The 26,810-nt window shown below is 40.2% G+C and overlaps 1 protein-coding gene across 4 annotated transcripts in view; it reads left to right on the top strand.

Moving 5' to 3' along the window:
- The window catches only part of CIT (citron rho-interacting serine/threonine kinase), a 184,009-nt gene that overhangs the window by 94,382 nt on the left and 62,817 nt on the right, over window positions 1-26,810 (top strand). For all 4 annotated transcript variants that reach the window (XM_053587769.1, XM_053587768.1, XM_053587767.1 and 1 more), the window contains 10 exons: window positions 308-478; window positions 748-798; window positions 1,327-1,380; window positions 5,378-5,518; window positions 7,279-7,404; window positions 10,669-10,764; window positions 16,075-16,191; window positions 17,112-17,221; window positions 18,403-18,577; window positions 22,136-22,333. In XM_053587769.1, the coding sequence (XP_053443744.1) occupies window positions 308-478; window positions 748-798; window positions 1,327-1,380; window positions 5,378-5,518; window positions 7,279-7,404; window positions 10,669-10,764; window positions 16,075-16,191; window positions 17,112-17,221; window positions 18,403-18,577; window positions 22,136-22,333 (1,239 nt within the window). The remainder of the gene's footprint in view (window positions 1-307; window positions 479-747; window positions 799-1,326; window positions 1,381-5,377; window positions 5,519-7,278; window positions 7,405-10,668; window positions 10,765-16,074; window positions 16,192-17,111; window positions 17,222-18,402; window positions 18,578-22,135; window positions 22,334-26,810) is intronic.

Genomic DNA, 26,810 nt, shown 5'->3' with positions numbered 1-26,810 from the left:
GCTGAGTTTGAACCCACCACCCTCCGTATATGGGGCCGGCGCCCTACTCACTGAGCCACAGGCGCCGCCCAATGTTACATATTCTACATTAAAATGGTTTTAATATTCTTTTCTCCCTTATCTTCCCCTCACCCTTCCCCTTTCCCACTCAGTGTCTCTGTCTTTCTATTCACCTTCTCCTCTCTGGGTCTGTAAGTCTTTTCTGTGCCAATTTCTCTTCAGTTGTGTCTTCACTTTGTGATCTTGATTGCCTGTCTTTTCTTCTAGGAGTTCTAAAGTTCCCTTCTATTCCATTGCCTCTCTTTAGGAGTACCAGGCTCAAGTGGAAGAAATGAGGTTAATGATGAATCAATTGGAAGAGGACCTTGTCTCAGCCAGAAGACGGAGTGATCTCTACGAATCTGAGCTGAGAGAGTCTCGCCTGGCTGCGGAAGAATTCAAGCGGAAAGCGACAGAATGTCAGCATAAGCTGTTAAAGGTAGTCAGCCACCCTCCAGAGGGGTGCTTTTTGGGTAGAGTCGTGAGTGACTTTAGCAAGAAAAAAGGGAATCTAGCTTAATGAGTATAGGTTTGAGAAATAATAGGGTGATCTTGGAAAACTCTAGTGTTTATTTGTAAAAGATAACATTATTCTAATTTATTACTATTTGGTCACAGAGACCAAGAAAGTACAACAGATAGTATTGCCTATGAGCCTTTTTTAGGTTGTTGAGATTTCTCAATTTTTTTTTTTTTTTTAATTTACAGTCAAAGGATCAAGGAAAGCCTGAAGTAGGAGAATATGCCAAACTGGAGAAGGTATATTTTCCACAATTGGTTTTGCTATTTTTGATAGTTTTTGTCATATTATTATCAGTGGCCTGTCATTGATAAAGAATTTTCTTGCAGTGAATAGAGACCTCTCTTTGAGGCCTACTTTGTTGGTTCAGCTCTGGATGACCATGTTTAGCTTTAGTTATGGTTCTGAAAGAGATAAAAAAGCCTCATTTTTTTTTTTTTTTTTAAATCATGCTTGCTCATAGTAACCAGTAAACTTAAACACTTTGTAAAATATACATGAAAATTCTTATTGTCTTAAGGCACTGGCCGACTTTTCTTTTTGCCATCTGTGTTTCTGGTCCTAAAGAAGTAGTCAACATGGAGGTTTGCAACTGAGACATTTAAGGACTTCTCTGAAAGACCACTATTCTTCCTTCTATTAGGAGGTTTTGGAAAACAAAACAAAACGACCCCACAGAAACTCTGAGAAAATAGGACTGCAATAAATGGAGTAAGATATTAATGCTGATTTGCCTTTTGCTTTATTTCCTGGGATTTTAATTATAGATCAATGCTGAGCAGCAGCTCAAAATTCAAGAGCTCCAAGAGAAGCTGGAAAAGGTAAGCCTGAGGTGATATTTTTTGGAACTTGCTCCTCATATCCAAATACCTTTCCTTGCCTTGTCCCAAAGCCCCAGAGATGAAAGAGACAGAATTAGTCACCCTGCATTGAGGAAAATGAAGGAGTGAGCCGTTACCTGAAAATATCAGAGTTCTGAATATAGTTTTTTCTTTTGAGACTTGTCAGCACTGTTTATTTTTAAAAAGCAAGCTGTGTGAGACAGTCAAGTAAAAGTTATAATTATACTACGACAGAACCCAAGAGGCCAGCTTCTCTTGCCTCAGGGGGCCCGGCATCTCATTCTGCACATTTGTAAGGGAAACAGTTCACAACCCAGACTGTGTGCAGTCAGAGACTCCGCAGCAGCATACCCGCCCAGAAGAAGATTGGAAGATCCGTGGAGTCAACATGTGCTTGGGGAGAGGGGGGTTTGATTTAGCACATCCTACTAGTTTGTGCTAATGACCCTCCATTTATTTAAAAAAATTTTTATTTATCCCCCCAGCTTTATTAAGGTATAATTGACACATATAAATTGTATATAATTACAGTATACAACATGATGTGTGTATACACTATGAAATGATTAAATCAAGTCACTTCACATATCTGTCAACCTCATTTACCATTTTCTTGTGGTGAGAACACTGATGATCAAATCTCTTAGCAATTTTTTTTTTTTTTTAAACAGAGACAGGGTCTTGCTGTGTTGCTTAGGTGGAATGCAGTGTTGTGATCATAGCTCACTGCAGCCTCAGCCTTGAATTACTGGGCTCAGGTAATCCTCTTGACTCAGCCTCCTGAGTAGCTAGGACTATGACATACTACCACACCAAGCTAATTTTTTTTTTGAAACTTTTTTTGTAGAGACAGTCTCACTGTACCGCCCTCGGGTAGAGTGCCATGGCGTCACACGGCTCACAGCAACCTCTAACTCTTGGGCTTACGCGATTCTCTTGCCTCAGCCTCCCGAGCAGCTGGGACTACAGGCGCCCGTCACAACGCCCGGCTATTTTTTTGTTGCAATTTGGCCGGGGCTGGGTTTGAACCCGCCACCCTTGGCATATGGGGCCGGCGCCCTACTCACTGAGCCACAGGCGCCTCCCCCAAGCTAATTTTTTTAATAACTGTTTCTAGTGATAGGGTCTCACTATGTTGCCCAGGCTGGTCTCAAAGTCCTGCCCTCAAGCAGTCCTCCTGCCTTGGCCTCCCAAAGTACTGGGATTACAGGGGTGAGCCATTATGCCTGTCTCCTCTTAGCAATTTTTAAGCCTTTCCTTTAGTTGAATACTGCAAATACTTAATGAGAGGGCCAGAATAAATGTGATTCTGGGAAGTAACTTCCACATGAAGAATGTTTGTGAATGTGTTTGCTGGCTTGGTTTAATAAAGCTCCTTTTTTTTCTTTAATTGTGTTTAAAAAACATATTAAATTACCATTTTAATCATTTTTGAGTGTATAGTTCAATAGTGCTAAGTCCTGGGTCTCTGAAACTTTTTCATCTTGTTAACATTGAAACTCTATAATCAACAAACACCAATTCTCCCTTTCTGCTTTGGCAACTACTTTCTACTTTTTATTTCCACAGTTTTTAACTACTTTATATACCATGTATAAGTAGAATCAGGCAGTATTTGACTTTTTCTGACTTGCCTATTTAACTTAACATAATGTCCGGAAATTTTATCCATATTGTAGCTTGTACCAGAATTTTCTGACTTAGTGCCTGTAGCTCAGTGGTTAGGGCACTGGCCACATACACCGGGGCTGGGTTGATGGGTTTCAACCCGGCCCAGGCCTGCTAAACAATGACAACAATAACAACAACAAAATAGCCGGGCATTGTGGCAGGCACCTGTAGTCCCAGCTACTTGGGAGGCTGAGGCAAGAGAACTGCATAAGCCCAAGAGTTAGAGGTTGCTGGGAGCTGTGACACCACTGCACTCTTCCGAGGGCAACATAGTGAGACTCTGTCTCAAAAAACAAAAACAAAACAACTTCTTTCCCTTTTAAGACTGAATAATATGCCGTTATATGTATATAGCACATTTTGTTTATCCATCATCTGTCCCCTTCTTACTTGTGCTTGAGCTCTGTGATGAAAGCCTTCATGGCCTTCTTTCAGCTAGAAGCATGTGAGAGGCTGCATGTTTTCATCTAAAACTGTGCTCTCCAATAAGGGTGTGGTGTGAGGTGCAAATATTAGCTATTGGTATAAATTAAAATTTACTAGTAGCCACATTAGCGCTCTAGGAGGCCGAGTGGGTGAGTTGTTTGAGCTCAGGAGTTTGAGACCAGCCTGAGCAAGAGCAAGACCTCATCTCTACTAAAACAAGAAAAAAATTAGCCAGGTCTTGTGGTGGGTACCTGTAGTCTCAGCTACTTGGGAATCTGAGGCAAGAGGATTGATTGCTCAAGCGATTATTGCTCAATGGCAAAGTGAGACTGTCTCAAAAAAAAAAAGCCAAAAGAAACAGGTGATTCATTTGAACAATACATTTTATTTAACCCAGTATGTCCAAAAAAATTATCATTATAGTACATGTCAATATTACTATACTTATATTACCTCAGTCTTTACATTAATTAAACCTAAATAAAATTAAAAATTAAGTTAAAATAACTTACAGTAGATTGAAATGAAAATAACTAACATTAACTTAAAAATGAAATTAAAAGTTAATTTCTCAGCCACCTTTCAGGTGCTCAGAGGCCACATGTGACTAACGGCTGTCATGTTGGACAGTGTAGGTCTCAGAGATGGAGGTTTCTTTTAGTTTTCACTTCTTAAATTTTTAGCTGAAAGCAAATAAGTATGAGGTTGTTGGTCTCATAAACATAGATCTTTACTACAGAGCCATAACATCTATATTATAGTTAAGACCCAAATAAAAATTAACAAATACAAACTTAACTTCAAAAGGTTTAGCTGTTATTTTTAAAACATGAATTTGTGAATTATCATGAACACTGTGGCTATTGTAAAATTTGAAAGGCATTTATGTAAAAAATATCTTAAATTATAGATTTTGTCTTGTTTTCTTCTTGTAAAGGTGTACAAATTTCCCCCATAGGAAAGTTAACTAATGAGATAATTAAAATAAGGAAAAAAATTCATGCTCAGAGGTAAATGCATTAATTCCTGGGTAGATTAATCCATCTAGACCAGTGGTTCTCAACCTTTCTAATGCTGCGACCCTTTAATACAGTTCCTCATGTTGTGGTGACCCCAACCATAAAATTATTTTCATTGCTACTTCATAACTGTAATTTTGCTACTGTTATGAATTGTAATGTAAATATCTGATATGCAGGATGTATTTAGGTGACCCCTGTGAAAGGGTCGTTTGATCTCCCAAAGGGGTCACGACCCACAGTTTGAGAATCACTGATCTAGACCTATTTGTTTCCATTCTCTATGTTGCCCTGAATCAGAAATGCTAAATGATTGTCAGATACCTTGTTACCTTATGTACCTCCCAAAAAGAAAAAAGTCATCAATTTTAATTGTAGGATGCATTCTAAATTCAATGATGGTAAAGAATGTGTACCTTAGTATAGATGAAATACAGAATAAATGAACTTTTATAACGTTTTGACAAAGGGATACAAAATCCATACTCAGTGTGCCATTTTTTCTGTTTAGGATATGGTTCCCATTTTTTTTTTGAGACAGAGTTTCATTTCGTTGCCCTCGGTAGAGTGCCCTGGCTTCATGACAGCTCACAGTAACCTCAAACTCTCGGGCTCAAGCTATCCTTTTGCCTCAGCCTCCCAAGTAGCTGGGATGATAGGTGCCTGCCCCAACACCAGGCTATTTTTAGAGAAAAGGTCTTGCTCTGGCTTAGGCTCGAACCAGTGAACTCAGGCAATCCACCCGCTTTGGCCTCCCAGAGTTCTGGGATTACAGGCGTAAGCCATCTTGCTTGACCCATGTTCCCCATTTTTTACATGAGTAAATATGGCCACCTCTCTCCTGTCCTTTTCCTGCATAGGCCGTAAAAGCCAGCACAGAGGCTACCGAGCTGCTGCAGAACATCCGCCAGGCAAAGGAGCGAGCTGAGAGGGAGCTGGAGAAGCTGCAGAATCGTGAAGATTCTTCTGAAGGCATCAGAAAGAAGCTGGCAGAAGCTGAGGTGAGCAGGGAACTTTCACCCTGGGCCTTGGCGAGACCGTGCCAAGGGAAAGAAACCTTCACTTGCTTATGTTTGACCAAACTGCTTTTTTTTCCTGAAGCTCCCTTTGAAAGCAGAGAGGCTTGGAGACATGTTCCCCCAAGGGAAAGAAAGACTGTCACAGTAGATTCAACTGGAAAGATACCTTGATAAAAGCTTTTCTGTTTGTTTTCCTCTGGCCTTACTAATCTGGGAGACTTTATATTTATACAGGTTGACTGTAACTCCATCTCTGGGTGTTTCTTTTTCTTTCCTGTTTTCCTTGCCTTTTGGAACTGTGATGCTAATAGTATTAATTTCAAGGCTTCACCTGTTACCCGTGTGCCGATGACTCTCAGAACTATTATTTTGGGGCCTCTTCTCTCCTTCAAATTCTTTGTTGTTGTTGTTGTTGAAATCATTTATATAATTATACCAGAAATACATGAGCGCCTTCTCATTGAAAAAACTTACACAGTGCAGAAGAGTATAGAATAAAAAGTAACACTTGTCCTTTACTCCTTTCTGTCTCCTCTAGACCCTTGATGTTTGTCTTACTGATGGGATGTTCCATAGTTGATTTCACCCTCCTATCACAATCTTGGTGTGAAACTATGTGTGCATTTTGGGACCATTCTCCTGCACATTCCCGGCCGTATTTCACGCTGCTCCCCTGAAATCTCAGCAGGTTGAATAATGCCTCAGATTTAAGAGAACTCAGTCTCTTCCCCCACAAGCCAATTTCTCTTCTCAGTTTCCTCATGCCAGTCAGGACCAGTCATTCCTCTGGTCCTCCCAGGCTTGAAACCTTAGCATCATCTGCTTTTTTTTGGACCATGCTATTCAGTGAGTCCCTTGGTCCTATAAATTAAGTAGCCATACTGTCTCTCCTGTCCATCTCCTGCTTGCCTTCTCTTAGTCCAGGCCCTCTTACTTTTAGCTGAGCAAATCTAGTAATTTCTTGACCTTCTGCTTCCAGTGCAGCTAGCTCCCACAGTGTAATTCACGGACCCCAATCACCAGGTTCCTCAGTATGCCCTGCCACTTCCCAAGCCTTTCAGGAGTTTCATAATGCTTGGGTGCACACCTGAGCCTGGTACATGAGACCCTCAACCATTAGACCCTCAAAGGTGACTCTTTCCTCCATTCACCTGCTCTTCCCCAAACATGTCCTGTGCTATACCCATTCTAGCCTTCACCTGGGGCCCAAAGTGGCTCTTGACCATCTCCATGTGCCTCCTTTTGTCTGAAACATCTTTCACCTTCTTCTGCCCTTCCCACTCCAAACCACCATACACCATCTCTCTCCAGGGCTCCTACCTCTCTGATGCCTCTGCTCAGCTATTCAGGTAAAAGTTCTCTTTTCTGGCTGTAGCCTCTTGCAGCACTTTGTACCTTGTGGTTCTTCCTCCTCTTAACTTATGTTTATTTGTATTTGCCTTATCTTTTCCAAGGGCAGGAATTATGTCATCTCCCTTTCAGTATTTCCCGTGTTGCCTAGTATGGTACTTTGCAGATAGTAGGTGCTTGGTAAATATTTGAATGAATGAATGCACTCTTATAACCTACACAACTGAGTACCTGAATTATAGAGCCTTATTTTCTTCACTATTGCTTCGGGTACCTGAGACTTTTCTTCTTGACTGGAGTGTACGCTTCTTTAGGGTTCTTTCCCTTGGTGCAGGTGTTATGCCCATAGCGGTTACTCCATTAAAACTCTCTGATTGATTCATGATCTACAGGAACGTCGCCATTCTCTGGAGAACAAGGTAAAGAGACTAGAGACCATGGAGCGTAGAGAAAACAGACTGAAGGATGACATCCAGACAAAATCCCAACAGATCCAGCAGATGGCTGATAAAATTCTGGTGAGCAGGAATGAAAGTTGAAAAGTTAAAAGATAACAGGTTAGAGGTTGCAAAGGGAAGGGGGTAAGAAGAAGAATTAAACACCATAACAGGGGAGGTATCCCCAAGTAGATGGATGAAGAGAGGTGGTTTCAGTGTATGCCACACCGTAGAATAGTGTGAATAACCAAATACTGGACATCTCAGCACTGGTAACAGATTCGTAAATTTTGTTAATATTTTTTTGCTCTGTTTGCTATAGCCTGGAGTTTTTAGAGGAGAACACACATCTATCATTTTTGATACATTTTTTTGTAGGAGCATTGACATACTTTTATCGGTAGAGCTTTGGATGGCCATAACTTTACAATGCCAATTTAAAAAGCTGTAGTTTGGGGTTTAGACCTTTAAGATCAAAAGCCAGGTTCTTGCTTTTGGAGAAGAAAGAAATGAGGCATACAGAATTATTTTTCTCAGAGTAGTATTTGTCATAGATCCATGTTCACCCACTCACTATCTTTGCTATAGTTGGTTATTATTACTATTTTTTTCAATTTCCTTAGATGTAAGCAGGTCTTTTTTTTAGGTCTGTAATTATCCTGATTCTGCCTCAGGCTCTGAGGACCAAATTAACCTAATCAAGGAAAGCTCAGGTGATACTTGCAGGTGTGTTGAAGTTTTGTCCTTACCGGGGTAGAAGGCAGCACCTTTGAAGGGTTCTCCTTGGATCTCAGTCCCACAGCCAGAAATTCAATGTCACATTTGAGATTCAGTGACGACTTGGAGTCCACTCATGTTCTGCCCCTGGGAGGGACTCGGAAGTCACTGGCCATTCCTCTGCACCATAAGGAGGTGAAGTGGTGAGCAGGCCACTTCATCTCTTTTTCTCCTTGCATCACTTCTGGGAAATGAGTTACCAGCAACTATATGAACTCAAGAATGGCCAACCTAGAGGCCTATACTTAAAATCAAACCAAATCCAACCCTTCACAACTTTGTATTTCTGTTTTTGTGTATATTCGTGAATATATGGATGTTCTTGAACAAATGGGCAAAAGAGGTATTGGTTAAATTGTTTTGGTTTGGCACTCAGTCTTCATATTATGTCTGCACACAAAGACAAATGCGATGTTAGTCTACCCTTTTTGTTCTCTTGTTTCGTCATTCAAGTTTCTCTTGGCAGTTGTCAAGTGTGTGAATTTTATCGTGAGTAAAATTAGATCCCACCACTGCCGTCCCTCCCTTGATTGGCACAAACAAAGTGGTTAACTCTCTTGTGGTTGCAAAGTGTTTCTCTGTTTAATGGTGCTGTGTTCATTCATTCATTCAATAAATATTTAATGAGCTTCTACTATGTGCCAGGCACTCTTCTAGGAGCTGGAAATATAGCAGTGAACAAGTGTTTGTAAATCAAAACTGAAGATATGTTTTAAAAAATGACAACAACAACAAAAAATGCCAGCCACCAAGAAGTCAGATGTTAGAATATCTGCTTTTTCAGAGGTTTACTTGCAATTAAAATGTAGGAGTAGAGAGTTCTGCGTTATTTGATTATGTGTTGTAAGCTCCCATTCATATGTAGACCAGAAATTTGGTTTTAAAGTTGTCAGTCTAAGATAATCTGAGATTTTTTTTAACCTATTTTTAGATTCTGATTTCCATTCCTGTGCTATCTTATGAGAACTGAAACTAAAAAAAGAAGATTATCAAGTGATTTCGAACACAAAGGAAAAATAAGTGGATTTCTTTGTCCAAATGTACTTGCTCAAGTACTTTTGTGGTTGTGACTTTATCAGAAGGTGCCTTTTGCTCAAGACCCTGTGCGTAGGCTATAAAGCATGTAGGACATAGGTAGAGTGGTCCTTAATACCATTATGTAATGATGATGGCTGCAAATAGCCCCCCAAATATCATTGACTTTAAAATAGTTGCTATTCTTATAAGAATTTTCAAAACAGGTAATTTGGGCTCTCATTATGGCAAAGTCTTTTGCTTTAATAAGTCATACTTTAGCCAAGAAAACATAAAGCCTTTTAAAATATGTTTTTATTAATTAAAATCCTGTTTACATCCAGCTTTTCACGATCACATCTGTTAGATTGCAGTAGATCTTGTGCACCTGGTCTTAACATTTCAATGGCCCCCAAACAAAGCCAAGGCTTGTAGATATTAGTGTTTCCAAAGCTTCATCGCTAACATTTTCTGTGCATGTGGATCTCAAAGTAAGTTTTTCATCCTGTTTATGGACATATCCTGTATAATTTCCTCATTCTTCAAAATGTTCATAATTACTTCCACTTCAAAGAAAAATTTCATAATAGTGTGAAAAGATGAAAACTTGGAGTAATGACTTGACATTAGTAATTAACAGATGGGTCCAGATTCATAAGAATTAAGATAGATACAGTTATTTGTACATTTAGAGAATGTTTTAGTAAATTCAATGATGCCTTTTATAAGATCATCTCTATAACACACTGGCTAAATGAATTGCTGTATTTTCAAGTGAATGACAATCTTGTTTAAAAGCAGAAGACTTAGCAATATAAAAACTAAAAGAACATTAAAATTGAGCTATTTATATTACTCCAAATTCTTTTCTGATACTTAGTATATATGTGTACCTCTTTATGTCATTGCTATCAGTGTGTTTTGTTTGACTTTGTTCGCATTAGCATTACATAAAACATTATATAATATGCGCATCTCCAGATGTTCACATACTCCAATTACCAGTCAGTTAAAATAACCATCTAAAGCTTGAAGTGCTTGAATTGTAACATTAGTTTTCCTATTTAGCTACGGGTTCTTGAGCAATAATTTTGTCAATGAGGAAAATACAAAATATGTTGTATCCTAATAATAAACTAAAATTACTTTTCTCATTTAAGGCTGTCATCACAGTGAAAATGGCCTGAGGTTCAAGGTAGTAGTCAGGGATTTTGTGCTGTACTAAACTTTCAAATGTTGTCTTGTTACTCTTATTTCTCTACGCAAAGATGAAGAGCTGCCTTTGTTTGACCTGTCACGCTGACATGTTTCTGGTCCCAGGCCTCACAGCCTGTGAGCTGTGTGTATATATGTGTGTGAATACTTGGACCTGGAAAGCCCAGGGCGAAGGCATGATGGTGGTTTCCTTCCCAAGAGCCTTAGGGCTAGTAATGGAGGATCAGATGCCTGTTACCTGTGGTGCCTGTACCAAAGTCATGTTTCCTGTGAATGTGTAGCATACACTGACTGTGCCTTTCTCTTTGCACACCTGACCATCTTTTCTTTTGTGTCCAGGAGCTGGAGGAGAAACACCGGGAGGCCCAAGTCTCAGCCCAGCACCTAGAGGTGCACCTGAAACAGAAAGAGCAACACTACGAGGAAAAAATTAAAGTAAAGACCCTTTCTGATCTTTCCTGGAATTTCTCCTGTAGCACCACATAGCTTCCCTCTCTTGCTGGGCACCTTTGGCCACTTGCTAGCCGAAAGGAGTAATTGTTGCCCTCTTTCCATGTGGGAGATTTGGGGGTATTACCTGTGTATTGGAAATACGTTGGAAATCTGAAGTTCAAAAAAATTAAAAAAAAATTTGATTGTTTATCTCAATTCCATCTTTAAAATGTTAAAACTCATTATCATCCAGTCCTCAATTATTTAGAATTAGCCTTACATTCACCACATTTTTTGCTTTTAGTTTTCTTCCTGTATCTCAGAACTGGAATCCTTTTCCTTTTGTTTAAAGTATAACTGTGAGAACTTTCTTTAGTGGAGAGTTGCTTGTGACAGGCTCTTTTGTCTGTCTGGTTTGTCTATATTTCATCCTCATTCTTGAAAGAGAATTTGGCTGGGGATAGAATTCCAGGTTGGCAGTTGTGTTCTTCTAGCGCTTTTTGAAGATATTATTCCATTGACTTTTGGTTTTTGTATCACCATTGTAAAATCAGCTGTCAGTCTAACCATTGCTCACTTTGAAAGTGCAGATGCTCCTTGACTTATGATGGGGCTATGTCCAGATAAATGCATTGTAAGTTGAAAATACTGTAAATCAAATATCACGTAATACTTAATAAATCCATTGTAAACAGTTGAAACTTGTTATGTCCAGGTCCTCCTTGACTTGTTATGTTCTGATAGAACCACCATAAAGTCAACAAAGTGTAAGTTGGGGGCCATCTGTGATCTATCTTTTTTCTTTGGCCTTTTCTTTAAAATTGTGCTTTGTCTTTAATTGTTCTGAAGCTTAACTATGATAGATCTAGATGTGGATTTCTTTTTCTTTGTTCTGCTTGAGATTTACTGGGCTTTTAAATAGTTTGGTATCTTTTTATTAATTCTAGAAAACTAGTGGCCATTGTATCTCAAATATTGTCTCTTGCTCTTCTCTCTTTCCTTTCCAGAATTTGGTTGCACATATGTTAGATCACCTCCAATTTGTCCTTTTCCCATATTTTCTGTTTTTTCTTTTGCATCTTTATGTTATATTCTGGGTAAGTTCTTCTGAGTTATTTTCTAATTTACTAACTTTTAGCTGTGTCTAATCTGTTGGTAAACTCATACATTGAGTTTTAAATTTCAGTTATTTTTTCTTTCTGGACATTCTGTTTGATTCTTTTCCAAGTGTACTAGGTTATTTAAGACAATGATTTTCTGTTCCCTGTTTTCGTTTACAGGCCTTTTATTGCTTTAAATATTTCAAGCATAGTCTTTTATGGTCTGTATCTGGTAATTTCAATATCTGAAGTATTAGATTTCTATAGATTCTATTTCTGCTCTGTTGTTTCTCTTGGTTCTTTATCATGTTGCTTGTTTCCTTTTGTGAGTTTAATAAGCTGTAATTTATTAATGGGAATTCTTCGAGGCATTGGATGAGAATGTGTGTCTACCTTGGGAGGGACCCTGGGCTTTGATTTCTGTCTTTTCTTGATCTTTGAAGCTTTCAAAACTGAAAGTTCAAGTTTATTCTGTTCGTTGTAAATACTTCAGGTCAAAAACAGTTTTGTGTTCTTCTGACCTTTCCCTGATTCTGTTTTCACTTAGTTTTTAGTCGGTAATTTTTCATTCTCTTACCAACTTTTATGTGCTTTTAGAAAAATAACTAAAATGGTTATTTTTAGTTATTTTCCACATTTTATCTAGCATTTTACTTTTTTATTTTAATTTTTTTATTTGGCTTATTTTAATTTTTTATTATAACATTATATTGTATCATTTTTATACATGTCTTTGGTGACTATATGTGTTCATTTCTTTTTGATACGCCTCTCTAGGGATGAATCTGCGAACTCATGGAGTCATGTGTATGTTTGATTTCGGTAGAAATACCAAACTGAGTTCTACAGTGGGTATAACTACATCTGCTCCGACCAGTGGCATGAAGGTTTCCTTTTATTCACATCCTTACCAAATAGAGAACAAAAGAGTAAATAGTCTTTTTTATCTAGCATTTTAAATCATTTTTGGTAGAAGGGCTAACCTGACATCTAGCTCTCTGTTTTATCAGAAATTGATGCCAGCCTATCAATTTCCTTTTAAAATCATATCACAGGTACTGGTTATTATATCTCAGATATTACCTCTTTTCCTTGGCAATCAGGCATTAAAGGAGGTTTTTAATTTTTGTGATAATCTTTTTCTTCTTCTTGTTTTTTTTTTTTGAGACAGAGTCTTACTATGTCACCCTTGGTGGAGTACCGTGGCGTCACAGCTCACAGCAACCTCAAACTCTTGGGCTTAAGTGATTCTCTTGCTTCACCCTCCCAGTAGTTGGGACTACAGGTGCCCACCACAATGCCTGGCTATTTTTTTTTTTTTTGTTGTTGTTGTTGTTCTAGTTGTCATTGTTGTTTAGCTGGCCCAGGCTGGGTTCAAACCTGCCAGCCTCCGTGTATGTGGCTGGCGCTGAGTGATAATCTTGTTGATTAGGTTGATATTTTCTTTCTTTCTTTCTTTTTTTTTTTTTTTACAAATCCTGTAGTAATTTTAATTTATTTTCTATTCTGGACAAATATAAATGTTTTATAACCTAATAAATATTAATAGTTGTAAAAGAGGACATTTTCCAAATTAAAGAATTAGACATTTTTTGATAATTCCTGGATGAGACCTGGTATTTTCTTTTTTTTTTTTTATTATTATTAAATCATAGCTGTGTACATTGATGCGATCATGGGGCACCATACACTGGTTTTATAAACAGCTTGACACATTTTCTTTTTTTTTTTGGTTTTTGGCCGGGGCTAGGTTTGAACCTACCACCTCCGGCATATGGGACTGGCGCCCTACTCCTTGAGCCACAGGCGCCACCCAGTTTGACACATTTTCATCACACTGGTTAATACAGCCTTTTGGCATTTTCTTAGTTATTGTGTTAAGACATTTATATTCTACATTTACTAAGTTTCACATGTACCCTTGTAAGATGCACCGCAGGTGTAATCCCACCTATCACCTTCTCTCCCCTCCCTCTCACCATTCCCCATATTCTGATATTTTCAAAGAGTTAAATGGTTCTTTCATAGAGAACCAAACACATACATGCTCACATAGCATCATCACCATCACCACCTGCTGTCTTTTACCCTTGGTATTTTTCGCTAAAAGAAATATAGCAAAATAACCCAAAATTGATCTCAAAGTATACTCATGTGATCCCCTACTTAAGTGCATTTTAAACTTTATATACTAATCCTTTTGGTTTGAATGTTTACTGGCTTCTAAACTTTTGTCTTTGGCATAAACTAATTTTCAGAAAATGATGAGAGTGTGTACAGTAGTCCACTGGTACTTTTTGCATGATGAAAATACATACATAACTCTTGTAAAATTCATTTTGTGATTTGGGTGATTATATTGACATTTCTGTTAAAAGCCATTTTTTATCTTAAGTTCATCTAGATGGCTTTGGTGGAATCCTTCACTTCAGACAAACTCTTTGCTTCATTTCCTCCCCCACACATCTTTTTGTTCATTCTTCTGCCAGTTGAACCCTGTGAAACCTGAGCGATGCATATGTTCTTGATAGAGGCTTGTCTCTTTCATCCCACACTTACCTCTTATTGGTATCCATCATTGCCAAAGTTGAGGTCTTATTTTGAGCAGAACAATCCTGAAAATGTATTTCATTGCTTTGGCACCTCATTTAAAAAAAAAAAAAAAAGCATCCTGGGTCTAGATATTACGTGGTATCTGCTGCCTTCTAGATGGAAAGAACTTGTAGAGATCTCAAGGAATGTCAGGGAAAGATGTGTTTCTCCTGCCCTCCTGACTAGAATCTTTATAAAAGCATTTTTTTTTTTTTTTAGCCTGTTCTACTTTGTGTTCTTGTTCCAGCCTCAATCAGGCATTTCAGTGATAGTTATAATCATACCCTAAATTCTACCCTGTTCTTGCTAATAATTTTAGAATCACACTCAGACATCTAAGAGAGCAGGCCACTTCTCATGTTATTGAGCTTTTTCCTTTCTCTTATGACCCTGTTCCCACCTTTTGGTCTTTTCTACGAACTCTCATTCTATTTTTTACATCAGTTAGTTCTAGTTTAAAGCCCTCTTTGAAAGCCATTCCTATCTTTCCTTATCATGTGGACCCCTCCCTGCTGACTGGCTCTTTTTTAGGGATGATGTCCCCATGAGCTATGAAGATCCTTTCACAATAGATATTGTGGGAAAGGCAGATTTCAGTTCCATCTGTGACCCCAGTTCTTTCAGCTTTATTCCCAATGTTCTGTTGTCCTTGATGTCACTGGGAAAAGCAGAATGAATTCTCTGTGATGAGAAACATAAGGTTGTGGTTAAAGGCTCAGACAAATTATGATGTTGTCTTCTTTTTTCCTTCCATTTTTGCTTGTTGTTTTGGCAACTGGTGGGGCTGTGTGTGCCCCAAAGAACATTAGATGAAGCTGGTGGCGGTGACACCATTACCATTTTATTTTTTCCTCTTGGGAACAGTAGGTGCTTACAGTTGTGTTCTCAGCACCAAGAACACATGATTTCTCTTCCCCTGGGAAAGGTTTCTCTTCCCATTTAACCTTTCTGATCCTGGCTGGATCAGATGAAGTAACGGAGGAAAGAAGCTTATTATTTCTTTCTTTTATGTTGTCGTTTTTCAGTCTGTCTACTTTCTACCTACATTATTGGTGGGTAGAGTCCTCTGGTCCAGGGTTGTCTCTGAACATCAGCCTTGGTGACACAGACTTTTCTGTCTTTCAGCCTCTCTCCCTCTGCATACAGCCCAGGAGTATCTAGAATTAATTTTGTACAAATTATGAGCAAGGAATGTTCTGAAAACTACAGGTCCATTGGCTAAGAAAAAGTTATCCCAGGTAAAATTTGCAGATTATAAGAATTTTATTCTATAGGTCTAGATCACTAGAGACATCTTTTTTACCCCCTTTCATTCTGGGGTCTACCTCATTTTCGATATATATAGGATCTCTCTGGGTTTTTTGGCTGCTGATTTTAAAGTATGTTTATAGTTTGGTCCACTGGTTTCTTGCCATTTGATGATAATATCTGATTACTTAATTCTTTCCCGGCTGATAAAGAGAACCCTGGTTTCTGCCTTCTCTTTGCCCCAGAGTTTGGAGACTTTGGGCTTCTCCATTGAATTTGTCCTCCTTTCCTGCATTTTCTCATGTGCCTCTGTTTTGTCTTTTCTGCTCTGCTTTGCTCTTGAGAGCATTCACTTCTTCTTTTGTTTCCATAGGTGTTGGACAATCAGATAAAGAAAGACCTGGCTGATAAGGAGAATCTTGAGAATATGATGCAGAGACACGAGGAGGAGGCCCATGAGAAAGGCAAAATTCTCAGCGAGCAGAAGGCGGTAGGTATAAGTAGTCACAAAGCCAATTTGCAAAAGCGAGTTTTTGAAATATTCCAAAATCACACACCCGAGAAAATTCTGTTTCCTCTGGTGAATTCTTCTTTTTGATTAATCCTTTGGAGTTGGTTGATCCTACGAAGATTTCTCTAGAAACAGCTTTCTCTCCCCAGCACTTGGGGAGGTGGTGGCTCAGGGTGGCCACTTTCACGCTCCTTTGTGTTCTTTTCCAAGAACTTCTGCTGATCTGCCATCTGCTAGAGGGTTGTCCTTCAGAATGCCCCCTGACAAAATGCCCGGTGACCCTCAGTCCTGTCGCATTTCCCTTCTTTTCACTTGCCTGTTTTGCTCTTTTCTAATCCACACAGGCAGTTGTTTCAGAAACTTGCTGCTCACTTGGTGCTTGTTAATATTCACTCGCTGAGACTTTCCACATCAGAATCTCTAAGGGAGAGTCCTGGAAAGTTACATTTTTAACCATTCGTATGATTCATTAGCTTGAGGAAACTTTGATGTAGAAAATCTAGAACAATGATGGCTGGGTGAGAAGGAATCACTCGGAAAGTGACAACTCTATGGGTGATGATAAGTGTGAACTTGTAAATTCAAGTTAGAAGCTCCTACAGGCTCAGGTCACATGCAGAGGACCCAGGCATTTCATGAAGCCTCTCACAGGATGCTAGGTTCTGGACTAGGTCCGTCTGTGTGATTTTAATGCAAGCCACTTAGCTAGCATGGGGACATTTAATCCCTGAAAAAAACAATTGAGTCCTGTCCACTGGCACGTACTGCAGGGTGAATACTGGTTGAGTCTTTTGTTACTTGGCCAGAATGCTGACTCTCCAGCTCTCATGGCTCGCATTACTCCAGTACTGGTGTAATGATCTGAGTGTGAGGTTTCACAGCTGCCTTGTGTTTCACAGATGATCAATGCTATGGATTCCAAGATCAGGTCCCTGGAACAGAGGATTGTAGAACTGTCTGAAGCCAACAAACTTGCGGCAAACAGCAGTCTTTTTACCCAAAGGAACATGTAAGTATTTAAATTCTAAATACCTACATTATTATACTTTGGGCTTCTCCTCTGGGGCACAAAGTCCATTTCCTTCTGCCTGAGGGAGCTGGAGTGGACGGAATGACTCTGTAGCTCAGCCTGGCCCTGGGATCCTTAACGTCATCTTGCTTTGCCTCAAGTCGTCCTACTCTGCCATGTCCTTTTTTTTTTTTTCCTTCAGGTTTCCCTAAATGCCTCAAATTACCATTAGGTTATAAAATGTTTTGCTTTTTCTAATAGGCTGTTTATAGTTTGCTTTTGGAAAGCTGCAGTCCTTGTTTCCCAAACTTGCCTCCTGTGACTGGCAAGAGGTTATCTTGTGTGTATCAAATTGGGCCAACTATCTTGTCATTCGGTTAGGCCCTGGGGGAGGAAGTTTGGAGTTTAGCAAGGACTGTCTGTGTTACAGGATCATGTTGATTTTCATCTTTTTCTCCCAGAGAATTACAATCTCCAGAATTTTTCCCCCTTTAGGTTTCTTTCTTTAGGATTGTTTTTGGTCTTTGAGTTCTTGTTATTTTTTATTCTTCTAAGCATTTTGGTGGGGAGGTCTAAGATCCTTCAAGATCTACAGAGAACTAGAAGGAATAGCATTCTTTTTTTGTTTGTTTGTTTGTAAAGATAAGGTCTCACTTTGTTCCCCGGGCTGGAGTGCAGTGGTGTGATCTTAGTTCCCTGCAGCCTTGAGCTCCTGGGCTCAAGCAATCCTCCTGCCTTGGCCTCCTGATTATCTGGGACTATAGGTGTGCACCACTGCACTTGGCTCCAGAATAGCACTTTTTCTCCTTGTTGCTCCTCTTCCCTGGGGCCTGCCTTAAGGAGTTATTGAGTTACCTAAGTCCAGTACTCTAAGAGGCCCCTCTGCTCTCCTACATACACTCTCAAAGGGCAAAAAAATGGCCTATTAAAGGAATGAAATCTTAGTATCTCTTTGATTCCCTCTTGACCTTAGGTGTGGTAGTGTGAGTGGTGACAGCGGAATAGTCCTCAAGCTCCCCCTGGCTATGAGACCAGATCGGGACAGAGTTAACCTAGGAATGGCCATTGTCCACTTAATGAAGACGCATATCTCATTCCACTTTCATCTGTCCTTCTGAGAGCACAAGCTCAACTCTAATGAGATTGTTTTCTTGTTTGGATCTTCCTACCACCCCCACCAGGAAGGCCCAAGAAGAGATGATTTCTGAACTCAGGCAACAGAAATTTTACCTGGAGACACAGGCTGGGAAATTGGAGGCCCAGAACCGAAAGCTGGAAGAGCAGCTGGAGAAAATGAGCCACCAAGACCACAGTGACAAAAATCGGCTGCTAGAATTGGAGACAAGGTTGAGGGAGGTGAGAGTGAAGGGTGATCTCCTGGGAGGATTTGTCGGAGGATTTGGGCCCCAGACCAACAGATTTCAAATACAAATCCATACATGTGAGGTGTTATGCGTGGCAGTTAGGACTCACACTGGACCACAAGGGTCTGAGTTAGAATTCCACACCCTCTTCTTAGTTTTGCAAGCTGCCTAATCTCTTTGCACTTCAGTTTCCTCATCTGTGAAATGTCAGTGTTAATTTATCTCCCTCACGGGGTCCTGTGAGGATTGTGTAAATTGTGCCCCTGACATATGGGAGTGAGTGAGTCCTCCTTTATCAGGGTTTAGTGAGGGCAATTTGACTTAGTCAATGCTCAGAGTTTGGCCTGTGGTGGGTACATAGTGGCTCAATAATGGTGACAGAGGTCTCATAATGACAGTGCAAGATTAAAAGATAACCAAACTCAGGTTTGATTGATTGGAAGGTAGTTGTCTTCAGAGACATGAAGAAGCTACACAAGTAGCCAGGTTTGGGGAAAGAAAATATAACAAATTCGGTTGTATACATGTTTGAGGTTGATTGAATCCATAATGTTACATTCATGTATTCCTTATATATTTATTAAAAGCCTGCTGTGTGCTAGTTAGTAGTTTGGGTCTACAGTGGTGATAAGACAGATCCATTCCCGACATGGGGGCATTCAGGCTAATGGGCAAAAGTTAGTTGGCACCAGCAGAATCACAACTGCAGTTCAGGACAATGGTAATTTCAAGTCAGAGGCTGGGCTTGGAGTGAAGACAGTCTTTCTTGCAGACTTGTTGCTCTCATATTTGTGATGGGATTCTTTAAACACCAGATAATCTTTCTTAAGGAGGTACTGCTAAGCAGATAGAGGTCTGAAGACTAAACCTTGGGGAATTCTCATGTTGAGGTGTATTTCTGTACTGGAATATTAAAATGAAATCAGTTCTTCAAAGGACAGAAAAATTGTGATATCTCATGGTTTTTAGGGATTTCCAAGGTACGGACCTCTATGTTAGGATCATCTGGAATGTCTTTTAAAATGCACATTCCTTTCTAACATCTTCAGCTTTTTAAAATGGAATGGGGGAGATAAGGAATTTGCATTTTGAACAAGCACCTGGGGTGATTCTTATACTCCCTGAAGTTTGAGAACCCTTGTTCTAGGTTATCTGAAAACTTTAGGTGGTGGTTTCCCTTCTGTTATCCAGGCTGTATTTGTACCCTTTGGTAAGTTTAACAACAAGATCATGGTAGAGTCAGCCTTAAATATGTGAGCGTAAATGATGCAGACAGACCTCTTTAGGTTGGGGGCCTGGGGTGGCTATTTTTTGCCTTTACTTTCCACACGTCTTTTCTTAAGAGCCTGTTGTGCAGCTGTAGCTCATTTGGGCAATTAAAATGGCCTAGGGAAGCTTGTTGCTTTTTACTTGAATCACTATATCTAGCCCTCCAAGGAGGGTAGGAGAAACTTAAGATGTTTTACAAGAGGTTCAGGCTCTATATTCTCCCTGGGAGTTTTAGAGTTTAGCTCTAAATATAACAAGGTCAGTCCTCCTTCTCTTGGCTACATGCTGCTATTGAGATTGAGGACAGAGGCCTCTGCCTGGAGTTTGATCCACCTTAAAGGGCTTTGGCCTTCCCCCAGCTCCCTGTGTGCAGTGTTAGCTCTTCTCTGGTGAAGTGTGTGGAGTCATAAAGGTGCAGGGCTCCTAGGTTCTCCTTTTATTGCTCAGCATCCGGCTCCCCCATCTCCCCTTGATTCACTGTCACCTGGCTCTTTTGATTTTGCCAAGTGGCATTGGGAATTTGGGGGCTTGCTAATAGAGGCCAACCTTGCTCTGACTGGGGGCATTTTAATAAGAGAGACCATAAGGTGCAGCATTTGTGAGCACACACCATTGAGCATGACTTCTTGGGTTTTAGTGCTGGTACTGTCCTTATTTTAGCTGTGACATTTGTTCAGTTACCTGTTCTGCTAGTGTCCCAGGTGGCTTGTCTGTAAAATGGAGGTAATGCTGGTGTTATGAGGATGGAATGAATTGATGCAGTGACTGGTGCATTGTGAGTACTGTCTTTGCTGTCATCACATCCTCACTACGAGTGAGCGATCACAGCTGTGGCTTCAGTTGTCACTGATTTATTCAGGTTCTCCCTGACCTGAGGTCTAGATTTCCAACCCAGACCTTTCTCTAGAGTAGCAGTTCTCAACCTGTGGGTCGCGACAGGGCTGCAACATTAGGAAGGTTGAGAACCACTGTTCTAGAGTTTTGACCCATTGTCACAGCAGACATTAGACATCTCCACTTAGATGTCTCCCATGGGCCTCCAGTTCAACATGGCAAGCCTGAATTTCAGATGTTTCACCTCAAGTTGGCTCTTCCCACCTAATCCCTGTCATAGCCAATGGTCTCTCTCTGTGTAACTCACCTGTCCAGAAATGAGGGAGTCACCTTTGACTCCTCTATGTTTTTGTTCCCTGCCCCACCTCAAATTAATATTGATTCTTCAGGTTAAATCTTTTGCAAATCCATCTCTTCACCCAGATGGCCTTTGGGACTTAGATGTCACCTTTTCTGGGGAGCCTTCTTTGACCCTCCAAAGCTGGGTTGGGTGTCTTGTTTGTGTATCCCCATAGCCTTCTGTGCTTTGCTCATTACTGTGTTTTCTTGTTATTGTCCCCTTAGACAATGAGTGAGCTGTCTGGGGGCAGTGAGCATCTCTTACTTGCTTGGTCTCTCGGATGCCATCGTCAGTGGATGTGTCTTCCATCATACCTTTGCATGTCTTGCTTCCCCTCCCTGGAATTTTCCTTCTCTCTTACTTACTTATTTGACTCCTATAGATACTTCTTTAGAATTTAATAGATCCAGAGTTACCTCTTTAGCCCTCCACTGTGTTCCCATGCCATCCCTACATGTTTGGTCCTTTGCACTTGACTGTAGTATGTGGAAATGGTTGGTTTTCATTTTCCTCCCCAACTTGAAGGCAGAGACTTTCACCTCCATAATCCTTGTTACACAGGAATTGCTGAGTCAATTTTTCTTGAATGAGTAGATGGAACATTGAGTAGATGGATTGAATGAGCAGATGGAGGGAAGAACGATTAGCTTGTAATGTGACATGAATGTGGATTACCTAATGAGAACAAATTAGAGCAAGAATATCTAAAATAAATAGAATTCAGTCTTTTTTAATTTGCATTCAAATTGTAAAGGTGTCCCTGTTACTAACATGATATTATTTATAACCATTTACTTTTAGATGTTTTTCTAATATGAATAATTGTCATAATTTCTATTTGTGATTCTTGCTATATGGTTTTTCTTTTGAAGCTTTCCTAGGCATTTGGGTATTTTAGAATAAGGGATGGTTAGGAGACACATCTTGTACATGTTCTCACTCCTGTTGATTTCTGAGATGAGTAGAAGTCAGACCTGTTCCATTGCATTTTCCCCCACTCCAGGGAGTGCTGATATGCGGTTGTAAGACCAGGTTTCAGCTGCAGGTTGAGCCTTCACTTTCTCTTCTCTTCATACCAGTGAGGATTTGTCTGTGTCTCTCTTTCAGGTCAGTCTAGAGCATGAGGAGCAGAAACTGGAGCTTAAGCGCCAGCTGACAGAGCTACAGCTGTCCCTGCAGGAGCGGGAGTCACAGCTGACAGCCCTGCAGGCTGCTCGGGCGGCCCTGGAGAGCCAGCTTCGCCAGGCAAAGACAGAGCTGGAGGAGACAACAGCAGAAGCTGAAGAGGAGATCCAGGCACTCACGGTAGGTCTGAGGAGCAGTGCTTGCAGGTTGCCGAAGATCTCAGCTAGGAGGGTTGTGGCGCTAAGTCTATTTGCTTACAATCTTAGGATTTCCATGGGAGCTGGGCATGGTGGCTCATGGCGTGTAGTCCCAGTACTTTGGGAAGCTGCCGTGGGAGGATCTTCTGAGGTCAGGAGTTTGAGAACAGCCTGGACAATCAACAGAGATATCTAATGGGCAGAAAATTGGCTTTCATAGGCTTCTTTGTCATTGGAATAAGTATACTAGCTTGACCGGTAATATTTTAGCTTACTTTAATTTCTTGAGAAGTTTCTCCTTTGTTTATATATCTTTCTTCTAGACTCTGTCTCAGAAAAAAAAATCATTATTATATTTTAAATTTCAGGGCAGCTCCTGTGGCTCAGTAGGTAGGGTGCTGGCCACATACACCGAGGCTGGTGGGTTCAAACCTGGCCCCGGCCAGCTAAAACAGCAATGACAACTGTAACAACAACAACAAAATAGCTGGGCATTGTGGTGGGCGCCTATAGTCCCAGCTACTTGGGAGGCTGAGGCAAGAGAATTGCTTAGGACGAAAGTTTGAGGTTGCTGTGAGCTGTGATGCCATGGCACTCTACCCAGGGTGACATATATATACTTTTTTTTTTTTTAATTTCAGTTTCAGTTAAAGTCTATTTACTTGGTTCTTCTACTTTAGTTTATAATAATTATTAAAATAATAACAATAATGATCTTACATCTTCCAGTAGTCTTTCTACGTATTTTTATCTTTTGTTATTTACTTATGTCACCTTTTTCTAAGCTGTAGATTCTGTTTCCTGTCTTTTGTATGCATCTTCTATGATCCGGATGGGAAAGATTCTACTGAATGAAAGTTTTTTCTTTAATAGGGAACTGACTTCACTTCTTTTATATAGCTTGAGAGTACTCTCAGGAGGTAGAGCTTGAAGGATTCCAGGGGTCACTGGATTTAAACCTAAGTTCTTTCTAGAAGCCTGAGAATGGAATTTTGGTGCGGGGCATTTTTCCACAGTTAATCATTTTCAAAGGGACTGATCCAGGTTAACAAAACTGACCAGAATCTTACATATAAAATGCCGATTTGTCAACTTGGAGGGAGAAGTGCAACTGCTAAGTTGACTATGGCACTGGATGGTGGCTAATCTTTGCTTTTTTCCCCCCTCAATTCAGGGAAGCGTGCATAGAAAATCCCATTACTCTTGGAAAGCTCCTTGGTGGGCTTTGACTCTGAACAAGTTTTAATGGATAGTGTCAGCCAGTCACATACATTTCTCATGGTAACATACTGTGCCTGCCAAGCAGACTGCACACTCATGCCTTCTGGTCAGGATGCCCTCTCCTGTGGGCTGGGCACAATACAGCTGATTTGGTTTAGTGGTGTTTTTTTCATAAGGTATCTAAATCTGTGCTTTATTTATTCTGATTCAACTTGGATGCTGTCCCCATCTCCATCAGCAAACATCTCTAAACCTCCCTTAGAGTTACTTCTATAAATGACCACATGCATTCATTGCTTATTATTTACCTTGCTTGAAAGTAATGTGTATGTTTTTAATCACATTTCATTCTTAGAAGTTATTGCTCATTTTTGGGATTGAATATCCCATTATCTGAACCAAATTAGGAATGTGATCTGATGGTGCTAGGGTCATTATGGGATTAATCATGGGGGCACAGTGGACCCCATGATTCTAGGGATAGAGAGTAACTCCTGTACGGAAGGAGTTTGTACATTCTACATTTTTCAGGACTTACAGCAAGTTAAACTTTAAGTTCCATCGTCTCTAAGAGAACACTCATTAAATGACCAAGTATTTGATTTGGGAAAAAATAATCATGATATCTCCTTGTTTATATTCTGCCTTATATTATAGTGGACTAATAGCAGTTTGAAAAATCATCAAATAATAAAATTGGAACAAAATAAGAAAGAAAAAGCAAAGAGAAAACAAATCTATAGAACAAAAAAATGGAACTAGGAATGAAATCTATATGTAAGAGTTGATACCAAGAAGGCTTTGCTAGAGGTGGGTGGGTAGAGTGTGAGACAGACAGATAGCATTTCTTAGCTCCTAAAGGGAGACACTTAAGTTTCAACCACTATTATATTTAATGCGTTGTATATTAATATTTTCCCCCTGTATGAATACCTAAGCTCTGAAAGAAAGTGAACATAAGTTATTTAATCCATATTTAATGAGCCTTTGCTGTGTGCCCAATGCTGTGTCTTTAGCCTTTTCTCCCTGGGGGATTGCCCTGTAATCCCTCAAATTCATTTACTTTAGAGCAGCTGGCAAGGACACATTTATCTTGCTGCTCTGTTGGAAATGGGAGAGAGAGGCGGCCGTGTATCTTATCCTACCTTGTTTGGAGGGAAGAGGGTATAAAACAGAGCATGTGTTACCACTCTTTATCTGTGGGGAAATTAGTCCTTTAAATTCTGTCATGCTGCTGGTTGGAGTATGCTGTGTCTAATGGCAGTAGGAGGCCTAGCCCAGCAGCAAGTCACGACTTAATTTAGTTAGATGAGATCACTGCCACAAAGCATCTTCTTTAAAAATACATAAATAAACAAATCTCCTTAGGTCTAGAAACTAGCACTCCATTACCCCTGCAGATGAAGATGACATGGAAAATGGGGCTTGTTCAAATGATGGCAGAAGTGCCTTCCTTCAGTCAAACAGTGGAGTATAAACCCCATCCTGGGGAAACCCAAACTCCATATCAGTTTGCTTCAGTTTAGTTTGGAGGCTGTGGGCTTTCTTTTTTCTCCTCCTGTTTTCTAGATTGTGCCCTATGACTTAGGTTATGGACAGCCTGTGATTGTTGCTTGAATAGCTTGGTCTAATTTGTTCTGAAGAATGTATTTTCCAAGAGAAAAAAGGTCACAAATGCAATACTTTCTGAGTTTTTCATTATTCAAGGCTGAAGTTCAGACCCCAGGCAAGCGTCAGTCCAATTAAATTAACTGGATCTAAAAATAATCTCCTAGGAGATTTGTGAGCTTCACAGCAGACTGTTTTATCGTGAGTAGGGCGCTGGCCCCATATGCCGAGGGTGGTGGGTTCAAATCCAGCCCCGGCCAAACTGCAACAAAAAAATAGCTGGGTATTGTGGCGGGCGCCTCTAGTCCCAGCAGCTTGGGAGGCTGAGGCAAGAGAATCGCGTAAGCCCAAGAGTTAGAGGTTGCTGTGAGCCGTGTGAAGTCATGGCACTCTACCCGAGGGCGGTACAGTGAGACTCTGTCGTCTCTACAAAAAAAAAAAAAAGGAATAGTCAAATAGGCTATTGTTGCTTAGTTTTAAGAGGCAGCCATCTTCCAGCCTGGGAAGGGAATAGTTACCTTGTTTGGCCTCTGCCCCTGGGCCAAATTAGATGGAGCTTTCTTAAATTGAAGCTATCCATGGAAGGAGCTTGGCTAGTAGCTGGGAGGCCATCGTTGTCCTTGCTATTGCTTTCTTTTTTCCCCCCGCTCTCACTCTACCCATCTAACTATAGCTTTGCCTTGAAATTGGCCACTATAAGCTGAGATTGAATCAAGACAGAGACCAACAGGAAAGTCAAACTTGAACAGAAAAATGATTTTAAGATCCTTTGGTACTTACTGGTGGAAAAGAAAATGTTCTGCCTGGGTTTGATGATTCAGACTCCAAGTGCTTTTGCTTAAGGAAGAGAATTTGAGTCCGCACATTTCATAGCACGTGGGTGTGTGATGTGGTGTCAGCATAATTGAATAGGTTCACCTGGTAGAGGTGCGTTCTATGCTCTGTGTATACCAGCAAGGCCTCAAAGACGTTTTGTGTTCCTGTCCTGTGTTCTTTTACTGATTTGGTCAAATGACTAATGTTGAATAATGAAGAGTTGAAAGCTAGAGACATTAAATGCAAAGAATGCTTTTTCCTGTGTGGCATGATTATGAGATCCCAAAGTCATCTTCTTTGATTTGCTAAAATCATTAGTCAATGCACGCTCTTATTCTTGCATATAAATATCAAACCCTATATTTAATTAATTGCTAAGCCATCAGCATGATAGCAAGATGTGAAATCAGGGCATGTAAGGTGACATTCTTGGTTGGTGTCTGCCTTCACAGAAGTCTAATCCTGACCGTGGATCCCAGAAGGTATTCAGATATCTAAATACTTGTTTCCTTTTCTCAGTTGTGCGGGTATTTCCTCTCAATTAAGACTGTATTATAATTTACTTTTCTTCTTCTTGTAACTCCTTGAAAATTAATGAAGGCATAAATACTCCCAAAAGAGAGTGTGTGTCTGGTCTTTAGGCCAGGCTGGATGCAGTCTGCCTATTCTACCTTGTTGCCACCCACTCCTAGGTCAGTGATGCTCAAAGTGGATCTATAGGACCACTATAGGTTTTCCCAGGGTCAGTCTGTTTTCATACTCATACTAAGATGTCATTTGGTGTTTTTCACTGTGTTAATATTCGCACTGATGGT

The sequence above is a fragment of the Nycticebus coucang genome, chromosome 4 (genome assembly GCF_027406575.1).
Source record: "Nycticebus coucang isolate mNycCou1 chromosome 4, mNycCou1.pri, whole genome shotgun sequence".
Taxonomy (NCBI): Eukaryota; Metazoa; Chordata; class Mammalia; order Primates; family Lorisidae; genus Nycticebus; species Nycticebus coucang.
The sequence above is the reverse complement of the archived record's forward strand: the minus strand, read 5'-3'. Positions and strand labels throughout refer to the sequence as shown.